The sequence below is a fragment of the Nycticebus coucang genome, chromosome 8 (genome assembly GCF_027406575.1).
Source record: "Nycticebus coucang isolate mNycCou1 chromosome 8, mNycCou1.pri, whole genome shotgun sequence".
NCBI classification, from domain to species: Eukaryota; Metazoa; Chordata; class Mammalia; order Primates; family Lorisidae; genus Nycticebus; species Nycticebus coucang.
This window is the reverse complement of record NC_069787.1, coordinates 108482741-108504450: the sequence shown is the minus strand read 5'-3', so window position 1 is coordinate 108504450 and position 21710 is coordinate 108482741. Positions and strand designations below refer to the sequence as shown.

Sequence of the window (21710 nt, the reverse complement as noted above, 5' to 3'; positions counted from 1 at the left end):
TCTTGCTTAGACAGGTCTTGAACTCCTGACCTCAAGCAGTCCTCCCACCTTGGCCTCCCACAGGACTAGGATTATAGGTGTAAACTACATATAACTCATTATAATTCTTTATTTTAAAAAATTGCTTGCATTAGGTAAACTTGTATTTTACTTATCATCCAATTCATTCAAGTGTACAAATGAATTTTTTTTTGTAATTCTACTGAGTGGTGCAATCATCACCATAAATCAGTTTTAGAATGGCTTCATTCTCCTCACAAGATCCTTCATTCTCATTTATAGTTTTAATCCTGGTTTTTGCCTCCAGCCTCAAGTAGCCACTAATCTACATTCTGTTTCTATTAAATTTGCCTTTTCTGGACATTTCATATAAATGGAATCATACAGTATGTGGTCTCTTGGGTCTGACTCTTTCAGTTAGCATAATTGTCTGAGATGCATCTATAATGCAGAATGTGCCAGTTTATTTCTTTTTTGACTTATAGTGTTCGATTGCATAGATATACCACATACCACATTTTGCTTATCTATTCACCAGTTAATGGACAGTTGGGTTGTTTCTAGTTTTTGAATGTTATGAATAATGCTGCTATACACATTCATTGCAAGTCTTTGCTTGGGCATATGTTTTTATGTCTTTTGGGGCAGACAACCAAGAGTGGAATTCCTAGGTTACATGTATGGCAGTTTCACGTTTAACCAAGAAACTGCCAAACCACTTTCTAAAGTGGCTGTACTATTTTACATCCTCACTGGAGATGTATGAGGGTTTGTTTCTCCACAATCTCACCAACATTTGGTATTGGCTTGGTGAAGAGATAATAATCTAGTTGGGGTGAAATGGTGTCTCACTGTGGTTTTAATTTGTACTTCTTTAATAACTAATGATGTTGAGTATCTCTTCATATGCTTGTTAGATATTTGCGTAATTTTTTAAGTAAATGTTTTTAAGTAAAATGTCATAAATGGAAGGAAAAAACTTTGTTAAAATTGTAATATTCAAGTCATGTTTGACTTCTGCAATTACAAAAGGGACTCAAACATGACTTGCATTTATCTTTTATCAGGATATATTGAATAATACAATTTTAATAGTTTTTTCCTTCCTTAAAATGTATATACTGTTTTTTTTTTTTTGGCATTATGTGTGTGTGCGTGCGAGAGAACGCGCGTCTATGTACAAAAATATTTTTTGTAGAGATAAGGTCTGTTGCCAAACTAGTCTCAAACTCTCAGCTTCAAGTGCGTTGGCCTCCCCAAATGCTGGCATCACAGGTATGAGCCACTGTGTTTGGCTTATTCTCTTTTTAAATCGAGTTGCTTTTAAAATTCTGGGTATAAGTCTTTATCAGTAAGGGCTTTCTAAATATTTTCTTCCAGTCTGTTGCTTACTTTTCATTTTTTTTTTTTTTTTTTTTTTTGTAGAGACAGAGTCTCACTTTATAGCCCTCGGTAGAGTGCCGTGGCCTCACACAGCTCACAGCAACCTCCAACTCCTGGGCTTCAGCGATTCTCTTGCCTCAGCCTCCTGAGCAGCTGGGACTACAGGCGCCCGCCACAACGCCCAGATATTTTTTGGTTGCAGTTCAGCCGGGGCCGGGTTTGAACCCACCACCCTCGGTATATGGGGCCGGAGCCTTACGGACTGAGCCACAGGCGCCACCCTACTTTTCATTTTTTAAATGGTTTTATTTATCCCCCCCATGGTGTTTTTTTAAGTAACAAAAGGTTTAAATTTTGACAAGGTCCAATTTACCAATTTTCTTATAGACTATACTTTTAGTACGTATGTAAGAAATCTTTGCATAATCTAAGGCCTAGAAGATTTTTATTTTCTAATATAAATATTCAAGACAGATTCCATTTCAGTACTGCTTTAGTTACATCCCACAAACTTTGATATGTTAGTTGCATTTTCATTATCATTTAGTTAAAAACATTTTTGCATTTTCTTGTTAATCTGTCCATGATCTATAGGTTATCTATAGGTATATTATTTAATTCCTAAATATCTGGGGTTTTTCTAGATATTACATAATTATTAATTCTGTTATGATCAGAGAATATAGTTTGTACAATGTCAACCTTTTGATATGTACTCAGATTCTTGGCCTAGCATGTAGTGGTCTACCTTGGTGAATGTTCCAATGTGCACTTAAAAGGATTATGTTTCTGATCTGTTTGGCAGAGTGATCCAAAAATGCAAATTAGATCAAGGTGACGGATAGTGTTATTTCAACCTTTCATATTCTGATCTATTACTGAGAAAAGAGTATTAAAATATTCAACTAGAATTGTGAATTTGTCTGTTTCAATTCTGTGCTTTATTTCCAACTACAATGAATTGTCATTAATTACGTACATTAGCTAAATACATAGTCCTATGTATTTAGGACTGTCTTCCTCATAAATCTTCCTTTTATCTATACATATTTGGTAAACACTGTTTTGAGATGTCTACTTTGGGATAATCTTTCTCCACCCACTTACTTTCAACCAATCTGTGTTTTTATATTTAAAGTGTAGGATGTATATTATTGGATCTTATTTAAAAAAATCTAGTCTGACAGTCTCTGACTTTCAAATGTAGTTTGTTTACATTTTTTTTTTTTTTTTTTTTAGAGCCTCAAGCTCTCACCTTGGGTAGAGTGCTGTGGCATCACAGCTCACAGCAACCTCCAACTCCTGGGCTCAAGCAATTCTCCTACCTCTGCCTCCTAAGTAGCTGGGAGTACAGGCGACTGCCACCAAAGCCTGGCATTTTTTTTTTTTTGTTGTTGTTGTTACAGCTGTCATTGTTGTTTGGTGGGCCCGGGTTGGATAGAAGCCCACCAGCTCAGGTGTATGTGGCTGGCGCCTTAGCCGCTTGAGCCACAGGTGCTGAGCCAGTTTGTTTATATTTAATGTAATTATTGATGTAGTTGGGCTTAAGCTATCACTTTGCTATTTTTCTTTTCCTGCCATTTTTATTTATTTATTTTTTGGGTTGAGGAGAGGAGATGGATTAGTTATACTTAGTTTTTTCTAACTTTTTATTCTAGATATATTAATCCAGTCTTAACTCATCATAGTCTATTTTAAATTATTCTTGTATCACTTCACATAAAATACAAGACCCTTGGAACAATTTATGCCATCCCCTTCTTTTGTGCAGCTCATCATATATTTCACATCCAGATATAAACTCTGTAATTCAATGTATTTTAAATTAAAAATTTTTTTTGGCCAGGGCTGGGTTTGAACCCGCCACCTCTGGCATATGGAACCGGCGCCCTACTCCTTTGAGCCATAGGTGCCGCCCTAAATTTCTTTTTAAAGAAATTGAGAAAAAAAGACATATTTACTTACAAAATTTACCATTTCCAGTATTTTTTCATTCCTTTCCGTAGATTTAAGATTTCATCTGGTATTATTTTCTTTCACCCTGAAGAGTTTCCTTTAGTGTTCCTATAATGCAGACTGCTTGCAATAGAGTCTGTGAGCTTTCATTTATGTAACAGATATTTTCATTTTTGAAGGAAATTTTTGCTAGAATTTTAGGTAGACACCTTTTGTTCTTCAGTATTCTTTTTTTTTTTGTTTGTTTCTTTTTTCCTTTTCTTTTTTTTTGGAGACAGAGTTTATGTCGCCCTCGGTACAGTGCCATGGCATCACAGCTCACAGCAACTTCAAACTCTTGGGCTTAATAGTGGTTCTCAACCTTCCTAATGCCGTGACCCTTTAATACAGATCCTCATGTTGTGGTGACCCTCAACCATAAAATTATTTTGTTGTTACTTCATAACTGTGATTTTGCTACTGTTATGAATAGTAATGTAAATATCTGATATGCATGATATATTTTCACTGTTACAAAGGGGTTGCGAACAGCTTGGGAACTGCTGGCTTAAGAGATTCTCTTACCTCAGCCTCTCAAGTAGCTGGGACTACCGGCACCTGCCACAATGCCTGTCCACTTTTTCATGGCAGTGTCATTGTTGTTTTAGCTGGCCTGGGCTGGATTTGAATCCTCCAGTGTGGGTGTATGTGGCCAACGCCCTACCCACTGAGCTATGGGCACCGCCCCATTTTTCCTTTTTCTAATTTTTATTTTTTTTAAAGTTCAGATTAATATGAGGGTACAAATGATTAGGGTAAAGCTTTGCATTTGTTAGGTAAAGTCCGTGTTGTAGTTGTGTCCCTTGCCCTTTAATTGTGTCCATTAGGTGGGAGCACACTAATCTCCCACTCTCTTCCCTCTCTCCCCCCAACTTGAATCAAATTGAGTTTTTTTCTTGTGTGGGAGTGTATAAGTTTGGCTTTATCTTTTTTTTTTGTTGTTGAGACAGAGTCCCACCCTATGCCCTGAGCAAAGTGCAATGGCTGGTAGCTCACCACAACCTCAGACTCGGGCTGTGGGCGCCCTGCTGCCTAAGCCTCCGGAAGCCACTGGGATTACAGGCGCTAGCCACGCACCTGGCTGGGTTTTTTCATTTTTTTAGGAGTCGGGGTCTTACTCTCGCTCAGACGAGTCTCAAACTCCTGAGCTTAAGCAATTCTCCCTCCTCAGCCTTCCACAGTGCTGGGACTACAGGTGTGAGCCACCGCGCCCGGCAGTTTGGCTTTATCTTAGTATCCAGTACACTGGATACTTGCTTTTTTTTTTTTTTTGGTAGAGACAGAGTCTCACTTTATGGCCCTCCGTAGAGTGCTGTGGCCTCACACAGCTCACAGCAACCTCCAACTCCTGGGCTTAAGCGATTCTCCTGCCTCAGCCTCCCGAGCAGCCGGGACTACAGGCGCCTGCCACAACGCCCGGCCATTTTTTGGTTGCAGTTTGGCCGGGGCCGGGTTTGAACCCGTCACCCTCGGTATATGGGGCCAGCGCCTTACCGACTGAGCCACAGGCACCGCCCTGGATACTTGCTTTTCAAAACTTTTTTTTTTTTAAATCAGAATCTCATTCTTGTCCCAGGCTAGAGTGTGCTTTCCCATTTTTGTGATACTTTACTAAAGAGAATATCTTCCAACTCCATCCAGGTTAATACAAAAGCTATAAAGTCTCCATCTTTTTTCTTTATTGCTGAATAGTATTTCATGGTATACATATACCACAGTTTATTAATCCATTCATGGGTTGATGGGCACTTGGGTTGTTTCCACAGCTTAGCAATTGTAAATTGAGCTGCGATAAACAATCTAGTACAAATGTCCTTATGATAAAATGATCTTCTTTCTTCTGGGTAGATATCTAGTAATGGGATTGTGGGATCTTATGGAAGGTCTATTTTGAATTCTTTAAAGATTCTCCATATTTCTTTCCAAAGAAGCTGTGTTAGTTTGCAATCCAATCAACAGTGAAGAAGTGTTCCCTTCTCTCCACATCTATGCCAGCAATTGCAGCTTTGGGTCTTTGTGATGTGGGCTTTTGTCAATGGGGTTAGGTGATATCTCAGAGTGGTTTTGATTTGTGTTTGTGTTTTTCTGATGATTTGGAATAATGAGCATTTTTTCATATGTTTGACAGCCATTCATCTGTCTTCCTTAGAAAGGTTCTGTTCATGTCTCTTGCCCAGTGTTAGATGGGATTATTTGCTCTTTTTGTGTTGTTGTTGATTAACTTGAGTTCTCTATGATTCTAGTTATCAACCCTTTGTCAGATTCATAACAGGCAATTATCTGATCTTCAGCATTCTAAAGAGGTCATTTCGCTGTCCTTTGGTTTTGGTTGCTTCTTATGAGAAGTTAGTTGTCAATGTACTGTTGTTCTCTTGTATGTAACTTGTTTTTTGTTTCTCTGTAAGATTTTCTCTTATCTTTGGTTTGGTTACTATATATCCGGTTTCTTTTGTATTTATCATCTTACAGTTTACTACACTCTTTACACGTGTAATATGATTTTTTTTTTTTTCACCAAATCTGGGAAATTTTAAGCCAATATTTCTTCAAATATTTTTTTTTATCCCATTCTTTTTCTACTGTCCCTTCTGGGACACCAACCACACATATATTTGACTACCTGACCTGATATTGTTTCATAAATCACTGAGGTTCTGTTCATTTTTCTCCTCAATCTTTTCTGTGTTTCTAGATTGGTTAATTTCTGTTGATCTATCTTCAAGTTCACAGAACCTTTCTTTTGACATCTCTAATTTGTTGTTAAGCCAATTCAGTGAATTTTTCATTTCAGTCATTATAATTTTCAGTTCTGGAATTTCCATTTGATTCTTTTTGTAGCTTTCTTCTTGGCAAGATTCCCCACTTCTTTATTCATTTATAACAGTGGCTTTCAAACTGATGTCTGTGAATTCCAATATGTAGATCATCTAGGGGTCTACTTCTACTAACTGCTTTTTCTTTGCATTATACTCCATAGTTCCTTGTTTCTTCTCAAATGGTTAATGTTTCACTGTAAACTTTACATATAGCTAAAATAGTGCAGAGACTATGAATTCAATTACCTTCCCTTGATCACCTTGAAGGTTGATTTTATACCTTATTCCTACTATACTTTGTTTATTCTTTTTTTTTTTTTTACTTTGTTTATTCTTAATCTTAGAACATAATCTTTACTCCTGAGCCATCTCTGTCTCCTCTGAGGATGACAGAAGCTGAAATCTCTCACTCATCTTTTTTAATCTTTCAGTTAATGTTTTTCATTAGTCTCTCTGGAGCAATGTAAGAGTCAGCTATGGATTTCAGGAAAGTGTACATGCAGACTGAAGGACTCTTCTTCCTCTTTTCTCCTCAATTTCCAGTCTTTCTGGCAGAAACTCCATCCTTTGACATCTCAAGTCAATAAAACTGCAACTTTCTGCCTGAATTTTAGCCACTTCAAAGTGTACAGTTTGGGAGTACTTTCAGGAGAAGAAGTTGTATAAATATAAATCTTAGCCAGCACGACTCCCTTCTTTCGAAGGTCAAATTCTTCAGAGTTGTTTTATATAGAACAGGAGAACCTCCATAGTTTGCCACCTCCTCAAGTTGGCCTAATTTCCATAGACTGAGCATGCACTACATGTATATATCAGTATAGTAGGCCTAGTTTCTTATGTTGCCCAGCTTGTTATAGTCCCTTGAGTCATCAACTTACAGAGGTTCTACTATATTTTACCCAAAGTTTATAACTGTTATTTATGAGAGTCAATCTAATACAAGTTGCAAGTTCTACCACTACTAGAACTCATGTGTCTTTTTTTTTTTTTTTTTTTGACAATAGGGTCTTACTGTGTTGCCAAGCTAGATTGTAGTGCTGTCATTATATCTCACTGAAACTTCAAACTCCTGGCTTTAAGTGATCCTCCTGTCTCAGTCTCCCGAGTGGCTGGGAATACAGGCATGCCCTACCACGACCAACTCATTTTTCTGTTTTTCATAGAGACTGTCTAGGCTCAAGTGATCCTTCTGCCTTCGCCTCCAAAAGTGCTAGGATTGTTAAGTGTGAGCTGCCATGTATGGCCAAATTATTTTTAAAAAGGTATCTTCATCATACTAGTTGCCCGTGCCCAAATCCTTGGAGTTATCCTTGACTTGTTTTTTCCTCTCATTCTCACTCTAATTCTCTAAGCACCATTTCTAAAATTGATGTAGAAAAGTAATCCATTTTTACCATTTCCACTACTACAAAATGGTCCAAGCCATTATCTTCTCCCCCCTAGATTATTATGACACCTGATTTCAGCTGGTGTCCTTGCCCTTTTCATTCTATTCTACACATGACACTCCACAAAGCTTGAGTGATACTACTAGAACATAAGTCAAAGAATGTCATTCCTCTGCTTAAACCTCTCCAATGCCTTCCCATCTTATTTACAGTAAAAGCCTTATAATGCCCCTCAAGGTCCTTTGACACCTAGCTCCTCTATGATCTTTTTGACCTTTGTTCCAATCATTTACCCCCTCCCTCATTTTTTTCAGTTACAAGAGCTTTCTTTTATCTCTTGGACACTCCAGGCATACCTCAACTTCAGGGCCTTTGTTTTGGATACTGTTATCTATTTCTGTGACGCTTGTATCCCAAATAGTTAACATGGTTCACTTCCTTACCATTTTTAGGTCTTTGATCAAATGTCACTTTCTCAGTGAACCCTTCTCTGGCTACTCCTTTTAATATTTTAACTTCTTTCATTGAATCCATCATTTTCTATTCCCCTTCTCTAATTCTTTTTTGCTCATTTCATTTATAATCATCCAATATACATATAATTTTCTCTTTTTTTATATCTATCAGTTCATACTGATAAGATCCATGAAGGCAGGAATTTTGGTATTTTTTTTTTTTTTTTTGTGGTTTTGGGCCGGGGCTGGGTTTGAACCCACCACCTCCGGCATATGGGACCAGCGCCCTACTCCTTGAGCCACAGGCGCTACCCAAAATTTTGGTATGTTTTATTCACTACTGTTCTCTCTAGAGCCTAGAACATGTCTGGCACATAGTAGACATCAATAAAATATCTGTGGAATGCATGATTAAATCAATGATGTATTTTGTTCTTCAGCTATCTAAGAAAAAAATGTTGCAGAGCACTGTGTGTGAAAATATCAAGAAAGTGAAAAAAAAACAAGAGAATGCAAAACTCTGGTACTTTATTCATAGGTAAAGTTTCAATGTCTTCACTCAAAGCCTTTTCTCTTATTATAATTTTAACAAACATAGTACCTGCATCCTTACAGTACATTAACAGTACGAAATTGATGAGGGTGATAGGGATGGTAGTAAGATGTTATATTATGGTTCACTGACAAGAAATTTAAGGAGATAGCTTTACTTAGAGAGAGAAAAACAGTATAAAGCAAACATGGGAACACAAAGCCTCGCAGTCCAAGGCATTTAGCTAGGGAGTAAAGGCACTTAGCTAGAGTAAACAACTGCTCACACCTTTAAGCAGCCCTGAAAACATCACTAAATCAGAGTACCATGTCATTAATACCATCAATGATAGCCCCAAGTCATCTAGAAAATGTAACTTAAGTTCAATGAACTCTTTTTTAGAAGGCAGGGAAGCATGTATAAACATTTTAGAAAAATCTATCAAAATAGTTAAAACAAAAAGCATGAATGCTTAAAACTGTAGGCTTTGGTAAATAATCTCAAAACCTCATGTCTCATTTTTCCACTGTCATTCTCACATTTTAAATTTGTCAAGGCCTGAAAACAATGTAGTTTTTTTTTTTTTTTTTGTAGAGACAGAGTCTCACTTTATGGCCCTCGGTAGAGTGCCGTGGCCTCACACAGCTCACAGCAACCTCCAACTCCTGGGCTTAAGCGATTCTCTTTCCTCAGCCTCCCGAGTAGCTGGGACTACAGGCCCCCGCCACAACGCCCGGCTATTTTTTGGTTGCAGTTTGGCCAGGGCCCGGTTTGAACCCGCCACCCTCAGGTATATGGGGCCAGCACCTTACCGACTGAGCCACAGGCGCCACCCAACAATGTAGTTTTTAATGTGTTTATTTTATACTTAAAGTAGCCTAATCATTCTATAGAATTTCATCCTCTTGAAAATCACTGAATAGCTCAGAGGTTACCTTGAAAACTGTGGATGAACGTTGGGTTTACGAACTGAAATAAAATGCAAAATTTTGTGCCTACATTTGTATGTGCAGTTTTCCAGAAGTAGGGGGTCCATAGCTACCTTTTTATTATTATTTTTTTTTAGGCAGAATTTCACTATGTCACCCTCGGTAGAGTGCCATGGCATCACAGCAACCTCAAATTCTTGGGCCTAAGTAATTCTCTTGCCTCAGTCTCCCAGGTAGCTGGGACTACAGGAGCCTGCTATTTTTTGGTTGCAGTTGTCATTGTTGTTCAGCAGGCCCAGGCTGGGCTCAAACCCACCAGTCTCGGTGTATGTGGCCGGCACCCTACTCACTGAGCTATGGGTGCCGCCTGCTACCTAATTCTTAAAGGAGATTATAAACCAAAAGAGACTTCAGAATGTTGTTTTAGATTTTTAAATGCCTAAAATGAGAAAAAATAACTCATTTATTCATAGAGAATGACTAACCTATTTTAAATTTAATTAAAATCTACTGTTATTATAATTAGCACCCATGCTATATATGGGTAAGAATATTTATATGGCATTCAATGTAAGGTACAATTTCTAAAACACTCAAAATATGCTTACCTTAAAAAAATCCTGTCTGGAAGGACAAGTATATAACCTATTAAGTTATTTAAATATGTATATGCTATACCAAGGTATCCATGTACCTAAAATTTTAATGCATTTGGGGTGGCGCCTGTGGCTCAACAGAGTAGGGCGCCGGCCCCATATGCTGGAGGTGGTGGGTTCAAACCCAGCCCTGGCCAAAAAAAAAAAAAAAAATTTAATGCATTTGGTTTCTTATCTCTTACTAACATATTTGGACATATGTACTCATTCTAGCGAAGCTGTTCCCAATGAAGAATTATTAAATTTTTTTCCTATCACCGTACTATTCAAGAATGTTCACTGAAGTGCTCGACTTAACACGTGTCTATACATTCTGATGAAAGCACCCTATATCTGCTATTTATGTTATCATTACAGAATTTCTCTGCTGTTAAGAGAAAAATTCAGAAGTTTTCTTAACAGATCTTTACCTAATACATGTGATGGATTAATTGAGGCGCTCCATCTCTTTTGTAACACATATTGCAAGAGGCTCAGGGGATGCTGAATGCTTGTAGTTGCTAGGACACCCTCTAGTAAGCCTTCACCCTTCTGCTTCCACTGGTTAGGCTGTTTTGCTTATCAAGTCTGTTGGATTTGTTCCCACATGATACGTTTTCTATGCTGTGATTATAATTTACTTAAATATTATGTAAAGACAAAATAAATGCCCCCTACCAAGAAGTTTATTGTTTATTTAAAAATCAGGCAAATGGTTTAAAAAGCTTCCTCCTTCCAAGGAGACTCATATGCACACAAAGAAAGCTGACTTATGTGGAGGTAAGACAGTTGGAAAAGACTAACCTAAAAATCTAAAAGGATTCTGTACTTATACTACTTTGCAATTTTCTAAGTTCTAGATTCACTCTGGAGAAATCACCTGAAAACTGTATTATGGGTATACATGAAAACTGTATACATGTATGTATTATGGGTATATTTACACAAGAAAGACAAAAGAGGAAATCCAATCTGTAGCTCCATACCAAAAGAGTGGTAAACAAACACATAAATATTTAAGATATGTATGCATATCTTTTTGTTTATTTTTAAATGATTCTTACTTTGACCTTTTTGGTTAGGTGAATTCTTTTGATCAAGGAATTCTACTGTGTATGCTCCCAATGCTAAATTCTTCTTGCTAAAATATCAGAAGTTAATGGCTTTCTGTGGATAATGCTTACCCTAAAGTAATAAACTTAAAAGGAGGACATTTTAAGCACTGTGGCAGTCTACTGAAGGACAAATTTCGCCTCTCTGGAGCTCTCAAATCACACTGTAAGAAGATGGTTTTCTTTAAACAAATAGCCCATTTGTTTAAGGCAACAGGGTTTTCTCAAGAGGCAAATAAGTGAATATTTCCTCTTGGGGCAGGGGGGTTAGCTTGGCCAACAGCCTAGAGTGAATCTGATAACTGCATAGGGAACACAATCTATGGTATGACTGTGGGAATTTTTGGCTGATATTTTCCAGCAAACCATGGAAATATTCTCATTAGGTAATGAATCTTAATAATTTGGCTCTGAGAGTTAAAAAAACTTATAAGTTCTAACTTCCAAGTTTTACTGTTGCTCCTTATATACTGATTGTAACTGCAGGGATTTACCAGGGATCTTTAGAAAACAGAGCTTACTAAAGAAACACCATTTTTAGCAACACAAGAAATGTGAGAAAAATGTTACTTACACAGTGTAACTTGTCAAATATTTATTTCATTTTTAGTGTGTATGCATCACTATGAGAAACTATAAACTATACTAATATTAGTGAAAGGATTCACTGGGGTCACATTAAGCAGCAAAAAGGAAATCTTCAAGCACCAAGAACAAACCCACAGTAAAGCATAGACACAACTACCTGGCTGTTTGTGGTAGGTGAGCTCTCTGCTTGTTAAGCAGAACCATCGTTTCTTGAAATTCTTTTTTCCAATCCGAGTTCTTCCCTGAGCTCTTTTATACATCTCACTGTCAAAATAACAGATGTAAACAGTTAGCTGCACAAATTAAAATAGTTAATCCAAAACAAAGAATTGCCCTTTTATTTTAAATTACATGAACAATTGTGAGATTACATTAAATATATGAAAATGTCTTTGTCATTTATATTGGCCATCCTAAGGTTATGAAGTCTTAATTTAATATTCTTTTTTGTGCGATACAGAAAAAATAAGGACCAAATGAGTGATTCCTTTTCTTAACTTCCAATAATAACTACTCTAAGATCAAAGAGTGCTATTATTTTTTCAAAGTACTCTAAGACCCATAATCTCACTATAGTTATAAAACAATTCTGGGACTATACAGACAGGGAGTCATGCCTTTCTGACATAAAGTTTGTAGGACAGTGAGGGTGACTTACCTGACTGATGTCTTAGGTAGTTCTAGTACAGAACACAAACCCAGATCTCCTCACTCTCAGACTCATGCTTTTTGTACTTACTTAATATCTATACTGAAACATGACTTTCATGTCTAATTTCATTAAATTACCCTTCTTTCAGGTGCACAGGCTCACTCGTACCACTGGACTCTTTAGTTTCAGTAGATGAAATTTCATCCAAGAACTAAATGGGGAAATGGGCAAATATTACACTGTGTGATATGGTACATAATAAAAAATTCAGTTTATCTTACATGTCATTGATTGTATTGTGAAGTTCTTTTTCATTAAATAATAGACATAATAGTAATTACAAAACCCACATATTTAATTGGATACAAATGACAGATATTCTAAAAAGTCTATTCTTAAGTTATTTAAAACCCAGAATATATTTCCCTGTAGAAATAATTCAAGCCATAATTCCTTAACTGCAATTCTGAAATATATAATGCTCTGAATATAAAGAATTTTTTTGTCTTTGATTCATAGTAAACTCATTTGGGGGGTATACCTTAACCTGAAGTGGTGTATGGCTATTTACAGTCTGAACTTAGTGTGAATATTCACATAATATGCTACACAAAAATGAATGTATTTGATTATGGGCTACTTACTACCCTAGGCTCCAGTGGGGCTATTACATATAATAAATACTAATTACCTTTTGAGACTCTGAAAAACTAAATTCTGCAATACTTCTGACCCCAAATATTTTAAATATAGGATTATTAATCTTTACCGTAGGTAAGGACCACCAAACTATGGTCCAGCAGGTCAAATTTAGCATTCTAAATTCAAAAATCTCAAATGCTCCAAAATCCAAAACATTCTGAGTACCAACATAACATTCAAAGGAAACGCTCACTGGACACGGGAGTGTTTTGCACTTGATCTTAGCCAAAAGGCTGAGAAGCGACACTGGAATGAAATCTGAGACAGGAGGTGTACTATGGTGACAGTGCATTAGAATGTGAGTGGGTGACTCAGGGTAGATCAGGAACAGACTCAAGTTCTGGCACTCTTAAATCCTTTTTCTACTGACATTATCAACTCTACACCTTCTATCAGGGGAAAAAAAAATCAGATGCTACCATAGCCTAGGTCATAAAACATGGAAAAATAATCCCCAAAGACATCATAATCCTGCCAACAAAGTCTGCTTATATTGCCCCCAAACATTTCAACAATGTCCTAAAAATAAAAGGGCAGCTTTTTCTTTGCCTATTCTTTTGCAAGATTTTTCTCCTCAAGAACCTTTAAAGGGTACCTTAAAATTTTTTGATTGAAAGTGCAAGATTTTAAAAATTCCAATGAACTTTAATTTTTAAAATCATCATATTTATTTATTAAGTCCCTATAAGAATCTTAAAAAGTATTTTTTAAAAAGTCCAAACATATCCATTAACAAAATAATGTTCCTGGTAATTAACTACTAATCATGCTACAGAAATTGAATGAAGTCTTTTAAAATTTAGCTTTGCTAATTTGTATTCACTAAGTTAGGACTATAATAAAAATTTCCTCAAGCCTAGTATTTTGTTTAAATAATTCAGAACTAAAGACTCAAGAAATTAGAGATGCTTTCAAAACATTCTCAACTTCTTAGTAATTTTTGTATGCTGTAGATCTAAGGTTAGGATATTATATACTGTAGGCTTTTGTGTGTGTGCGTGCGTGTGTGTGTATATATATATTTTTTTGAGAGTCTCACTCTGTCATCCTGGGTAGAGTGCCGTGGTATGATAGCTCACTTCAACCTCAAGCTCTTGGGTGCAAGTGATCCTCTTGCCTCAGCCTCCCAAGTAGCTGGGACTATAGGCGCCTGCCATGATGCCTGACTATTTTTTTTAGAGACTGGGTCTCGCTCCTGCTCAGGCTAGTCTCCAACTCTTGAGCTCAGGCAATCCACCCACCTTGGCCTCCCAGAGTGCTTGTATATTTTAATATAGAGTAACTTTCCTCAGGTTACTACCATAAATCTATAAGGCTAGTGCTCACTACACATTAGGCACCATATTCAGCCTTTACCCCCTAGACCAGGGGTTCTTAACCAGAGGCAATTTTGTCCCTCGGAGAGCATTTGGCAATGTCTGAAGACATTTTTTGGCTGTCAAATACTGCTGGCATTCAATGGGCAGAAGCCAGGGATGCTGCTATACGTCCAATAATGAATAGGTAAGACCCTCACAATGAAGAATTATCCAGCTCAAAATGTCAATAGTGACACTCTGAGAAATCCTAATCCTACACATTTGTAACTGATGTTATAAAGATACTGGCAAAAATGGCTATTACTAAACCTTGTTTAGGTATTGTTGTAGCTGAAAAACAGTTTTGTATAAGAGGAAAAAGGAAGTCTTTCTGATGGATAGCTTAAATATTATTATTATTATTATTATTATTTTAGAGACAGAGTCTCACTTTATTGCCCTTGGTAGAGTGCCGTGGAGTCACAGCTCACAGCAACCTCCAACTACTGGGCTTAGGCGATTGTCTTGCCCCAGTCTCCCAAGTAGCTGGCACTAGAGGCGCTTGCCATAATGCCCGGCTATTTTTTTTTATTACAGTTTGGCAGGGGCCGGGTTCAAACCTGCCACCCTTGGTATATGGGGCTGGTGCCCTACTCACTGAGCCACAGGTGCCACCCTTAAACATTATTTTTTTAAACAGGGGACTTGTAGGAATAATATGAAATGTTATTCTCTCAAGCTATATGATAAGAAATGTTAACATTTCCAAAATAAAACAAGCCTACCTTTTTAACTGCTATAATATATCCTTCTTCTTGAAACATTTTGAAAAATTCACACATGAATGTCTCTTTGAAACTTGACTAAGAAAAAACAAACACAGGATTTGTATGTGTTAAATAGGGAAGTAAGGATATAATAGATTGCATTTTTAATCTGAGGATTAAGGCCTAAAAGGATTCAATATTTCCACATAGTTACAGGGCTTGAAGCTGAAGACTTCTTGCAAAGCTGTTAGATGATTGTGGCATAGACAAACAAATAAAAAGATTACCCCTACATCTTAATAGAATGGCTCCCCTCTTAGGTTTATCAACTTAAATGAAACTGTCCTCTTTAGAACATGACTAAGATGCCATAGCTACCTAAAAGACAGCTATTATGTCTGCATATATGTACTGGTCAGTTTTGTTTTGTTTTTAGAAGAAGGTAAGCGAAGAAGGATGATAGGATATAACAGCATTTAGAAGTGAAAAAACAAAAGATGTAAAGACTTACCTTGCTTTTGGATAGACTCCCCCAGCTTCCCAAGGTTTGAATGGTTTTTGAGATGAGAGTTAATGTTCTAACTGTCTGTGCATCCTAAAGAAAGCAAAAAAGACCAAAACTCCTGTTAAGTTTTCAAGAAACATAATTTGTATAAAAAGTAGAATAGAGTAAATGGGTTACATTGCTCTAAAATATGTATATCCAAACTACCAACATAGTTAAATTCTAACTAATGGTGGGTACAACTCACTTGTCCGAGGAATTAAGAGACTAAAGAAACTATATATAATTACAATTCCTCTCAAAATAATTTTATTTAACGATGTGTTACTTTTTAAAGCCATAATTCAATCAATATTACATACAAATAAGTTATCTCATACAGCATCACAACTTGGATTACCCAACAAATTATACTCACTTTTGGGATGTCAAAGGGATCTACCTTTTTCTACTTATAACTTAAAATGTGAATTTTAAGTTTTCTAAATTTTCTGTGTTCAACTCACCTTTAAGCAAATTTAATATTTATATGACTTAAGCAATCAGCTCTTGTCACTATAGAGGCAAAACCTAAATTCAGCTTAAAAAATGAGAAGTCACCCAGTTCATACAGAATCTGATGGGGCGGGTAACTATTTGTGTTTATTATATAAGGTGTTTTTTAGGCTTGTCTACTTGAAAGACGTAAATACAAATAAAATTACTAAATAGTGTTCCCTCATGAGTCCTTGTTCCTTCCTTCTTTATGAAGTTGAAGCATAATTTACAAACAGTGAAATGAACAGGTCTTAAATGTACAGCCTTTTGAGCTTTCACCATATCAACTCCTCTATCAAGACACAGACCGTTTTTCTTAGTTTTAGGGATTCATGTAAACAGTATCTTCCATATATAGACCTACCCAGAACTTAGAAGCAGAAAAGCATTAGTTTTTGATAGATTTTCTTTAATACAGGCAGTGAGTTTGTAGAGGAAGAGATGATGAGGATAAAAGGCAATCTGGAAAAGAAGGACTATCTGGGACACAATAATTGTGATAATACTTAAACAGTTATATGCCTGAATTAAAGTTATTCAGAAAATACTTCAGCTAGACATCTAGGATTTCATTGTATCTCTTAAAAATCCCTACAGTTCTCTGCCTTTGAAGAATATAGAATTTTTAAAGATGTCCTTGTAAAGTATATTTGAACTGAATTTCACCAAGACTTCCCTTTTCAAATTTTGTTTTAAATTTAGTGTTTTAGGTCACTACTTCCCTGGATTAGCAACAGAGCATATTTTATACAATTTCTGAACATGAGAGGTTTGTTTACATCAACATGGCCCTCATTACTATCTGACAATTACATCAATCATATACTGTTGATTTCCTGGTATAATCTATATGTAAAAGCTATACTAAAATTTTCCCCTGCCACCCTCTCCCACCATAAATTTTCATAGGTGACTCTCACTTTCACAGATGACCAGGACCACAGTCATCTGGCATCTACTACATAGCCTGGCACTGGTACCCAGTAGATGCTATGTAGCATTTATTAAATTCAACTGAAATGTTCGATTTTTCACCTCAAAATAACTTGGCATACATTCACATGTCCTATTTTTTCCTTACATGAGGTCAAAGCACATGAAATTGCTGTTACTTGGCTATTTTTGATCAAAACAAAACAATTTCATGTGGTTCATGTGATTCAAAGGAGCATTCTTTTTTCCAAGGTTAACCCCATTACTTTTTCTTTTAAAGACACTCTTTCTGCCAGGCACAGTGGCTCACGTCTATAGTCCCAGCTAATCAGGAGGCTAAGATAGGAGGATTGCTAGAGGCCAGGAATTCAAGACCAACCTGGGCAACATAGCAAGACCTCGACTCAAAAAAATAATTAGCTACCATGGTGGTGCCCCCTTACAGTCTTAGCCACTCAGGATGCCTAGACAGAAGGATTGCTTGAGCCCAGGAGTTTGAAGCTGCAGTCAGCTATGACTGTGCTACTACTGTACTCCAGCCTGGGCATTAGAAAGAGATGACGTCCCTTAAAAAAACCAAAAAGCAAAAAGACACTCTTTCTGAATCCTTCAGGATATCAATTTGGTATTAGCAAGCATCCTCCTCTATTTAATTTCTCCCTTTCTTTTGGTCTCTTTCCCTCCATTCATAGGTTTTCCCCACTTAGGAAAGATTCATCATTTGACAAGTCCCCTTTCTGAGCCACTACCTTTCATTCATCATTTACTAAGTATCTACTTGTCCTAAAATCTGTAACGCAATCCACATACAAAGATTATACACAGATGGCTATAAAACAGTATGACAAATGGGATGATGGAGGCCACAGGATGGTATAAGTACACATTAAGAGAAGCACATAACCCAGACTAATGGGCTAGAAAAGTGTGTCTCGGATGGTCAAAGAAGGAGTTACCACTGAGAGAATGAGAAGGATAGTCCTATCCTTTTGCTTTTTTCACCATGAAACTTCTCAAACAAGTGGTCTACCATGTTAATGTTAACATAACCCATATTTTAAATTAGTATTTTTAAAAAATTATTAAATAGCTGGGCATTGTGACAGGCGCCTGTAGTCCCAGCTACTTGGGAGGTTGAGGCAAGAGAATTGCTTGAGCCCAAGAGTTTGAGGTTGCTGTGAGCTGTGACGCCATAGCACCCTACCCAGGGTGATAGCTTGAGACTCTGTCTCCAAAAAAATAAAAGAATAAAAGAATAATTCATTCATGCATGTATGTGTGCACATGTATACGTGCTTTAATTTGCCCATGTCTTTTCACAGTAGGGTAGGCTCATTTTTTTTAAATTTATTTATTTTTATTGTTAAGTCATAGCTGTGTACATTAGTGCAATCAAGGGGTACAACGTGTGGGTTTCATATACAATCTGAAATATTCTCATCAAACTGTTCAACGTAGCCTTTATGGCATTTTCTTAGTTACCATATGTAGGCATTTGTATTCTGCATTTAGTAAGTTTCGCCTGTACCCATTCTAAGATGCACTGTAGATGTGGCCCCACCCATTACCCTCCCTCCACCAAAACCTCCCCCCTTCCTCGGCCCTTTCCCATAGTCTTGTGCTATAGTTGGGTTATAGCCTTCATGTGAAAGCTATAATTTAGCTTCATAGTAGAGCTGAGTACATTGGATACTTTTTCTTCCACTCCTGAGACACTTTACTAAGAAGAATATGTTCCAGCTCCATCCATGTAAACATGAAAGAGGTAAAGTCTCCATCTTTTCTTTAAGGCTGCATAATATTCCATGGTATACATGTACCACACTTTGCTAGTCCATTTGTGGATAGATGGGCACTTGGGCTTCTTCCATGACTTAGCAATTATGAATTGGGCTGCAATAAACATTCTGGTACAGATGTCTTTGTTATATTGTGAATTTTGGTCTTCTGGGTATAAATCTAGTAAAGGAATTATAGGATCGAATGGCAGGTCTATTTTTAGGTCTGTAAGTATTCTCCAAACATCCTTCCAGAAGGAACGTATTACTGTGCATTCCCACCAGCAGTGTAGAAGTGTCCCCTTTCTCCACATCCACGCCAACATCTCTGGTTTTGGGATTTTGTTATGTGGGCTACTCTTACTGGGTTTAGGTGATATCTCAAAGTAGTTTTGATTTGCATTTCTCTGATGATTAAGGATGATGAGCTTTTTTTCATGTGTTTGTAGATTGTGCGTCTGTCTTCTTTAGAGAAGTTTCTCTTCAAGTCCCTTTCCCACCCTGAGATGGGATCAAGTGTTCTTTTCTTGCTAATACGTTTCAGTTCTCTGTGGATTCTGGTTATTAGACCTTTATTGGAGGTATAACCTGCAAATATTTTCTCCCATTCTGAGGGCTGTCTGCTTGCTTTACTTACTATGTTCTTGGCTGTGTAGAAGCTTTTTAGTTTGATCAGGTCCCAGTAGTGTATTTTTGATACTGCTTCAATTGCCTGGGAAGTCCTCCTCATAAAATATTCACCCAGGCCGATTCCTTCAAGAGTTTTCCCTGCACTTTCTTCAAGTATTTTTATAGTTTCATGTCTTAAGTTTAAATCTTTTATCCAGTGAGAGTCTATCTTAGTTAATGGTGAAAGGTGTGGGTGCAGTTTCAATCTTCTACAGGTTGCCAGCCAGTTTACCCAGCACCATTTGTTAAATAGGGAATCTTTTCCCCACTGAATGTTTTTAATTGGTTTGTCAAAGATCAAATAACGGTAAGTAGCTGGATTCATCTCTTGGTTCTCTATTCTGTTCCAGACATCTACTTCTCTGCTTTTGTGCCAGTACCATGCTGTTTTGATCACTATCGATTTATAGTACAGTCTCAGGTCTGGCAGCGTGATTCCTCCTGCTTTGTTTTTATTGCTGAGTAATGTTTTGGCTATTCAAGGTTTTTTCTGATTCCATATAAAACGAAGTATTATTTTTTCAAGATCTTTAAAATATGACAATGGAGCTTTAGTAGGAATTGCATTAAAATTATATATTGCTTTGGGTAGTATGGACATTTTAACAATGTTGATTCTTCCCAGCCATGAGCATGGTATATTTTTCCATTTGTTAACATCTTCAGCTATTCCTTTTCTTAAAGTTTCCTAGTTCTCTTTGTAGAGATCTTTTACGTCCTTTGTTAGGTATACTCCCAAATATTTCATCTTCTTTGGCACTACTGTGAAAGGAATAGAGTCCTTGACTGTTTTTTTGGCTTGGTTATTGTTGGTATATATAAAGGCTACAGATTTATGGGTGTTGATTTTGTAGCCTGAGACATTGCTGTATTCCTTGATCACTTCTAAAAGTTTTGTAGTAGAATCCCTAGTGTTTTCCAGGTATACGATCGTATCATTTGCGAAGAGTGAAAGTTTGATCTCTTCTGACCCTATGTGGATACCCTTGATCGCCTTTTCTTCCCTAATTGCGATGGCTAAAACTTCCATTACAATGTTAAAGAGCAATGGAGACGATGGGCAACCTTGCCTGGTTCCTGCTCTAAGTGGAAATGATTTCAGTTTAACTCCATTCAATACGATATTGGCTGTGGGTTTGCTGTAGATGGCCTCTATTAGTTGAAGAAATGTCCCTTCTGTACCAATTTTCTTAAGTGTTCTGATCATGAAGGGATACTGGATATTATCAAAAGCTTTTTCTGCATCGATTGAAAGAATCATATGGTCCTTATTTTTTAGTTTGTTTATGTGCTGAATTACATTTATAGATTTACATATATTGAACCAGCCTTGAGACCCTGGGATGAATCCCACTTGGTCATGGTGTATAATTTTTTTGATGTGTTGTTGGATTCTGTTTGTTAGGATCTTATTGAGTATTTTAGCATCAATATTCATTACTGATATTGGTCTATAATTTTCTTTTCTTGTTGGGTCTTTCCCTGGTTTGGGGATCAAGGTGATGTTTGTTTTGTAGAATGTGTTGGGTAATATTCCTTCTTTTTCTATATTTTGGAAAAGGTTTAGTAATATAGGTACTAGTTCTTCTTTAAAGGTTTGGTAGAATTCTGACGTAAAGCCATCTGGTCCTGGGCTTTTCTGGGTAGGCTCATTTTGGATATGCAGTAAATCTCTAAGTTGACAACCCAAGAGACGGTAACAAACTGGTCAACATACAGAGGTGGTCAAAATACGGAACTAGGCCTACTGTACTGATATGTACATGTGGTGCATGTCCAGTCTATGAAAATTAGGCCAATTTAAGGAAGTAGTCAACTATAGAGGTTTTACTGTATTTCTTACGTAAAACTGCATTTACTTACTTATTCTTAAAAGTTTCCACAATCTGATATTCTTCTCTACTAAACTGGCTTCTCAAAATTCAAAGAATATATAAATATAAAATCTAACAACCTTTAATCAGTTCTCTTCCCCAAACACTCTGTAAACTTTCACTACTGGTCTTTACAATGTTATCACCTCCAGGTCACTGGGT

At 36.8% G+C, this 21710-nt stretch overlaps 1 protein-coding gene across 3 annotated transcripts in view; it reads right to left on the bottom strand.

The window, feature by feature from the left end:
• Positions 1-21710, bottom strand: part of RASA2 (RAS p21 protein activator 2) — a 118717-nt gene that overhangs the window by 12947 nt on the left and 84060 nt on the right. For 2 of the 3 annotated variants that reach the window (XM_053598689.1, XM_053598691.1), the window contains exons 16-19: positions 15764-15847; positions 15271-15348; positions 12623-12696; positions 11988-12097 (exon numbers count right to left, since the gene is read on the bottom strand). In XM_053598689.1, coding sequence (XP_053454664.1) covers positions 11988-12097; positions 12623-12696; positions 15271-15348; positions 15764-15847 — 346 coding nt within the window. The remainder of the gene's footprint in view (positions 1-11987; positions 12098-12622; positions 12697-15270; positions 15349-15763; positions 15848-21710) is intronic. The other variant, XM_053598690.1, reaches the window with a different exon arrangement.